Source organism: Macaca thibetana, chromosome 1 (assembly GCF_024542745.1).
Source record: "Macaca thibetana thibetana isolate TM-01 chromosome 1, ASM2454274v1, whole genome shotgun sequence".
Classification (NCBI taxonomy): domain Eukaryota; kingdom Metazoa; phylum Chordata; class Mammalia; order Primates; family Cercopithecidae; genus Macaca; species Macaca thibetana.
The window spans coordinates 201769863-201776967 of record NC_065578.1 but is presented as its reverse complement, the minus strand read 5'-3'; the positions used below and the strand labels follow the sequence as shown (position 1 = coordinate 201776967).

Here is a 7105-nt window from a genome sequence, read left to right as displayed (position 1 = left end):
GGGATGGTCATTGGCAAAGGTGCATCTTCCCTAAGTCAAAAAGCAAAGATGCACAGGAGGAGGCATGCTCCAGGTCTGTTGAGTGATAAATGTTGGACGTTTGTCCACTCCAAGTCTCATGTTGAACTTTGACCCTCAATGTTGGAGGTGAGGCGTGGCGGAAGTGTTTGGATTTTCGGGGTGGGTCCCTCCTGAATGGCTTGGTGCCAGTATCACAGGAGTGAGTGAGAACTGATTGTTGAAAAGAGCCTGGCTCCTCCTGCCCCTCTCGCCATGTGATGCCTGCTCCCCTCTGCCTTCCACCACCAGTGGAAGCTTCCTGAGGCCTCCCGAGAAGCAGAAGCTGGAGTCATGCTCCTTGTACAATCTGCAGAACCATGAGCCAAATAACCTACTGTTTCCAGTATCCTTTACAGCAACGTGAACAGACTGAGTTATCCACTGTACTGAAATGAACCATGGTGGGAAGGGATCGAGGGGAGGGGCGGTCGGACAGGGAGCAGTTTGTCCACAGCAATGTCAAGCCCCAGGATCAACGTGGAATTCCATTACCTTTGGATTTACTGTTATACAAGACAACATCTCTTTTAATTTAACCTCCATTTAGGTGGGCTTTTTATGAAAGCTCTCCAATTGAGAATTCTCCCAACTTGAGAGCAAAGAGGACAGTCTCAGGGAAACTCCACAGTGGCTTCGGTACCCCACAAAGGTTCTTTCCACGCCCTTCAGGAGGCTGGCGCCTTGTTGAGACTGGGTCTTTATTCCTGAAGAGGAAATCACGGCTACTGCTCTATGATGCTCCTTATAACTGCATCCAGAGTCTGGTTCAAATCTGACTCACCCGTGGGTGTCACCTGGGCTGTAGCCCCTGCCCAGACCACTCCAGCCTGGGGCCCCAGGAGCTCAGGCAGAAACTGCTGAGGGAACACTCCTCTTTACCTCCTTGGAACCCTAGGGGAGACGGTAGCTTTTGGAAACAGGATGTATGTTACTTGCAGGCACACACAATGCATAAACTCAAATACATATACATTGTATTAGGAGATTGCTGAGAAATAGGCAAGAACTGCTGAGAAGAGAGTTTTCTCGTCCTTCTGTAGGTTAAGTCCACGAACAGAAGAGTGTGTCAGAGGCGTTTTATTTTTCTGGCTGAACATTCTTGACAATGTGAAGTTATACTGCAGAATCCAATCGCTGAGTTGGGTTGGGTATTTCATCCTGAAAAGCGTTGCAAGCCTGACCCTTTCTGCTCCAGTCAGGATCTCCTGTCATTTCCCGCCCCCAGAGCCTTCCCCAGCATTCACAATGCTCACGCACGGGCCTGCCTGCCAGTCTGTCTTCTTCCTCCTGTGCTGTGCCCATCAGGGGGTCTTGCTGCTGTGTCCCGGTGCTGGGACCTCTCAGACGCTGCGCCCCTGCCGGCAACGCTCTCCCTCGCCAAGTCCCAATTCCACAGAACCTTCGAGACATGGCTCCAACAAGGGTGGACCACCCCCCACCTTCACCACCCCGAGAGCCTGCATTTGGCATGTCCTATTTGTCAACATTTAACATGTTTCCTCCTCACTCTAGGTCTTCTTTGGGACTAACAGCACAACAGTTTTTCAACAAATAGTTACCGAATAAATAAACCTCTCCCTGTTATCAGAGCAGGAACCACGCACGGGATCCCTAGGGGGGTCCAGTGGGTGCTACAAAACGATGCTGAGAGTTCCTTTAGTTTTCTCAAATGGCAGCAAATTTTTAGTGTCCCAAATAATAGGGAAAGAAAAAGGATTACATGTGGTCTCTAGAAGGTTTCAGACATTCATTTGGGCCAGTCCTGCCAGTGGCCAACCTCCTACCTCACCCCAATCTCAATCAAAATTGCTAAATAATTGGGCCGGGCACAGTGGCTCATGCCTGTAATCCCAGTACTTTAGGAGGCCGAGGTGGGTGGATCACTTCAGGTCAGTAGTTTGAGTCCAGCCTGGGCAACATGGTGAAACCCCGTCTCTACTAAAAATACAAAAAAGTAGCCAGGTGTGGTGGTGGGGGCCTGTAATCCCAGCTACTCAGGAGGCTGAGGTAGGAGAATCACTTGAACCCGGGAGGCAGAGGTTGCAGTGAGCCAAGATCGCACCACTGCACTCCAGCCTGGGTGACAAAGTGAGACTCTGTCGTGAAAAAAAAAAAAAAAAATTGCTAAATAATTGGTCAAAGTTATGTTTCCTTGAACCCTTGTGGGGCTGTTCAAATGTAGGTATTTTTGTTTCTGTTGTTGAGATGGGAATCTTGCTTCGTTGCCCAGGCTGGTCTTGAACTCCTGGGCTCAAATGATCCTCCTGCCTCAGCCTCCTGAATAGCTGGGATTACAGGCACACACTACTGTGGCCTGGCTCAGATGTAGGAATTTAAAAGATAACAAAAGGCTGGGTGCGGTGGCTCACGCCTGTAATCCCAGCATTTTGGGAGACTGAAGCTGGCAGATCACTTGAGGTCAGGAGTTCAGGACCAGCCTGGCCAACATGGTGAAACCTCATCTCTACTAAAAATTCAAAACATTAGCCAGGCATGGTGGTGAGTGCCTGTAATCCCAGCTACTTGGGAGGCTGAGGCAGGAGAATCACTGGAGTCACTGAGGTGGAGGTTGCAGTGAGCCGAGATTGCAACACCACACTCCAGCCTAGGCGACAGAGCAAGACTCCATCTCAGAAAAATAAATAAAATAAAAATAAATAAATAAATAGTATCTGAAGAACCTCAGAGAGGCTTGGATGGAACTGGTGAGCCCCAGGTAACGGGTAAACAAGTCTATAAATCTTAACTACTTGAAAAACTGTAAAAATATCTGCCTCCCTGGTATGAAGCACAGGGTCTGGGTTCGAGTGCTAAGGGGCAGGTTCCAGGCAGGTACACAGGAAGGACCTGACCTTGAGCAGGCTAGCAACTTCCGTCACCAGCTTCCCCTGTGGCTGTAAAATGCAAATGTATTTAAGGGCTTGGCTGGGTGCCTGGCACATCATAAACACTCCACAAATGATAATGATTACTATTACAAATAAGAATAACCAACCAAAGGGCACAGCAATTAAAGCACATCTGCAAAGGGTGATAAGAAACGGCCACTGAGCAGGAGCTGCAGAAGGCTGACCCCAATCCCAGTCCCCACACCCACCCCACCCAGCCCTCACACACTAGGACAGACTCCGGCCAGCAAAGCGCAGTATCTAGAAAGTATCTTCTCTTTATTTAAGTTAAACAATTTTCAAGGATGGTTTCCATCTATAAAATGGACAAAGTACAAGCTCTGTACAGCAGTTCTTTTTAAAAATCAACTGGAAAAAAAAATTACCAAACTATATTTTGAATTTGCAAAACATACTCACAGATACCATCATCTGAGCTTTTATGAAGACATAAGAAAGGACCACCACAGAGAAGACAACTAACTTCGGCACGCTTTGCTCGAAGGGCCCTTAGGAAAGAATTCTGAGTTTTAAAAACAGGAGTGGGAGGGTGGGATAGTCCCGATGACTAAAAAATAACGCAACCACAGTAAGTCACTTTGGCACACTGTGTCATGTAAACATAGCTCACTGCAAAGGACCCCTCCCCAGCCCACCTCTGCTCTTGACACCCGGACCATCCAAAGCCGCCCCCCAGCTCAGGGACAGGACGCTGCCCCCAGGGCATGGCCGCACAAGGGCCTGGGTAGACAACTCCGATGACACGAAGGCTGAAAGGACCTGGGGGTGCGGCCAGGGTGAAGGTGTGGGGGCAAAGGATTAATCAAAAAACTTGATTTTAAAACGAGCCAGATTCATCCATTTTTTTTCCCTCCTAACAGCAGTAGCAGCTCGCAGGTGACAGGGTCTGACAAAAGCACCTGGGTGCTGGGGGCTAAGCATGCCCTGCTCTGGCCTGCATTCCACAGCCTCGCACAGGTACCTAAGGGGGTTTTCCTCAGGCTCCCCAAAGAGCCCACTGTGAAAGACAAAAGCGTGTGGAGTTACTCCAGTGTCGGGCCACACTGCCCGCTCAGGACACATCTGGTTGCATGGCAGGGGAGGTGGGAAGAGAAGACCTATAGGGCAGCCCTCCAGCCAGGCTTCCACCTCGGGGCCGCTGTCCTACAGTGCACACCCATGGGGCTCCTGCCGGGGAGGAAGACACACAGTGGCCTCTTTCATACAAGACACAGGGAGGAGCATGGCACCGGCACAACCTCCCAGGGCGGCTTCTAACTCCAAGGCCGCCGCTGTCCCTCCGAGGGGCCTGCAGGTGTGACTATCGGATGCTTTTCTCAGACTGCCAGGCCGTGCCAGCCTCTCTCAGACTGAGCATCTGTGTGTGCGGTGCTGGAGAAGGCGGCCGGGAGTGGAGGAGGAAGCAGGGCACCAACCACAGAGTGGCGGGGTGACGAGGAACATTCCTGAGCACCCAGGCAGACTCCAGGCACCTCTCCCTGTTACGACTTTTGGTTCATAACTGTCTGTGGTTTAACAGGACCCCAAGGCTCTTGTCTCCTGCCCTGAATCCTCAGTGTAAATGAGCAGGTATTGTTTGGTTCTGACCCTTCCTAATTCTTTCCCCAAAGCCCCCTGAAGCAGTCACGTGGGCCAGGTGGGGTGTGGGAGAGGGCTGCGGGCGGGGCAGGACTCGCTGCCTGGCTGGAGCTCCCCAGGCCCGCAGGTGTGTAGGACTGTGAGCCAGGCCTGTGCCCAGGCTGAGAGACTCATCCCTGACACTGCTGGCCATTAATTCTGAAGGCCCAGCATGCAGGGCTGAGATCACAATGAGGCCAATGCTAGCGTGTGACAGCTGCCTGGCATCATTGGTCTGCCCTGTCGCCAGGGGGCAGCGGTATCGCTGGCTCACATTGGGAGCTATGGGGTGTTGTTTATATTCCTTAGAGAAAAGAAATTTAATGTAAAAAGACCCAAAGTGATATCTGTCAAAATAAGTAACCCCTCCAGGTTCACAGATACACACAGCACACAAAGTGGATTCTGATGCACAGTAGTGACTCTCAGGCTGACTGACGCCCAACAGGGATGCCGGGGCCGAGGCCGGTGGTCTGGAGGAAGCCCCCCCAGCTGGCCACAGCAGTAGCACCAACTGGCTGATCGGGTTCCAGGGGACAAAGGCCACTTCCTCCCTCCGTGAGAACCTGGCCCCACCGGGCTCTGGCCCCTTCTCCCGGAAGCTGCGAACGGCTTTGTGGGGAATTTACAAGATGATGATGACCTACAGAAACCATAGGGAACTGACCGTACATTCTTCCTACAGAAACCATAGGGAACTGACCGTACATTCTTTCTCTATATAGCTTTATATTTAGCGTCCCACCTTAGAAAACTTCATCCTCAGAGATAGCAAGTACATCAGGTGGAGGGGAGTCTGGACCAGGAAGACACTCGGGAACGGAGGAGCAGAGAGAGGGGCTCTCGACGTAAACCTGCCACGTGACACGACTCGGCTTTGTGGAAACCATACGTGATTTCGATGGGATCGAAAATGGAGATTTCAAGAGTTCTCCTCGCTCCCCTGGGTGTGTGTGCCCCCTCCTCCCGCCCTGCCCTCAGCTCGCATGCGTCTGTTCAGTTGCCGCTTCTACCACTCCCCGGTCGGCTGTTGCTGGATGTCACTCAGTTGCGGAGCCGGTGGAAGTGAAAGCTGGAAGGAAGAGGGGCGCTCCGGCCTGGGGAAGGGGGCCCAGCTGGGCTGCACCGAGAGGAGGGGGAGGGCAGTTCTCGCTTCTTGCCGCTGTTGTGTCTGCACAGTCGTCCGTGCCTTGCCGAAGTTCGACTTTCAGACCATGATGGAATACTGAGGTATATTAGTTTCGCGGAAAGTTTAAGAAACATAATCAATAATGTGATCACCAGACTCCACCCGATGGTGCAGGAGACAGGACGGCAGGGCCTCCCGGGCCCTCCTACTGCTGCAGGTTGAGCGAGAACTTCCACTGCTGCGAGAGGGCTGGGCCGCACACCTCCACGCTCAGGCCCCCGCTCTTGGCCGTGCGACTGTCCAGGCACAGGTTGCTGCCCACGTGCCTCAGCTTGGAGTTGCCCTCGATCTGTTCCCATTTCTGCAAGACACAGGAGAATGCCTTAGAGTGTGGCCCCAAGCAAAGGAGTACAAACAGATCCGTGTGAATTCAGGGCCTTGTGCTGCTGCTGGGGGCCCAGGAAGGAAACGTATTCTCTGCCTTGGATCAAAACTCAGAACCTCTCTTGCCCCAACCTTTCTGTGGGTGTCCCCTCCTCTGAGCCCCAGCACTCTGGGCACCCACCCCTTCGTCATTAACACAAGGATTTGATGTAGGGGAATTTGCATGCCTTCATAAGAAAGCTTGATCCAGTGATGGTTCACCCCAAGAAGAGATCCACACAAAGCAGAGCCAGCTCCTCCCTTGGCTGCTGGGAAGCAGCCCTGCCTGGAGGCCTTAGTCTGGGCACCTCCATGCTCCCACTTAGGGCTTTCTGCTCGGGGCAGCCAGAGGAACCATGTCAGGCCAAATGTCAGGAAGAGAGATGCTTGTGTGAACAGAACATAGGGTTGAGAAGCCTATTTCTATGCGGTCTGTTCTCTACTGGTTTGTATATGTGGTGTGCAAGCTCCTTGGTGGATATGAGAAACTTGTCTCTGCTACCCTTGAGGCCCCTGGTGCTCTGTATGGCGGGGACCAGTGTTTGCTGAGTTCTGAACATGCCGCTTGTAAAGTATAGGGTACGATGCCTCTTTACTAACACTCAAATCAAGCAAACAACCAAACTCAACCCACGCACCCGTTACCCACCAACCAAGCCAGAAATCAAAGCACACAACCCAGCCTGAAGGAAATCTGAGGAGCCCTGTTTATAGCAAGTAACATATATACCCCTTTCAGCCTGAGTGCGGGCAGCTCACACCAGTAATCCCAGCACTTTGGGAGGGAGGCTGAGGCAGGAAGATAGCATGAGGTCAGGAGTTCAAGACCAGCGCGGGCAACATAGCAAGAATTCATCTTTACAAACATTTTTAAAAAAAATTAGCAGGGCATGGTGGTGCCTGCCTGTTGTCCTAGCTCCTTGCAGGCTGAGGTGCGAGGATCGCTTGAGCACAGGAGTTTGAGGCT

The 7105-nt window shown here is 52.0% G+C and overlaps 1 protein-coding gene across 1 annotated transcript in view; it reads right to left on the bottom strand.

The window, feature by feature from the left end:
• Positions 1-3208: 3208 nt before the first annotated feature.
• The window catches only part of GALNT2 (polypeptide N-acetylgalactosaminyltransferase 2), a 1373297-nt gene continuing 1369400 nt past the window's right edge, over positions 3209-7105 (bottom strand). The window contains exon 17 of the mRNA XM_050769229.1: positions 3209-6076. Within this exon, the coding sequence (XP_050625186.1) occupies positions 5921-6076 (156 nt within the window). The 3' untranslated portion in view covers positions 3209-5920. The remainder of the gene's footprint in view (positions 6077-7105) is intronic.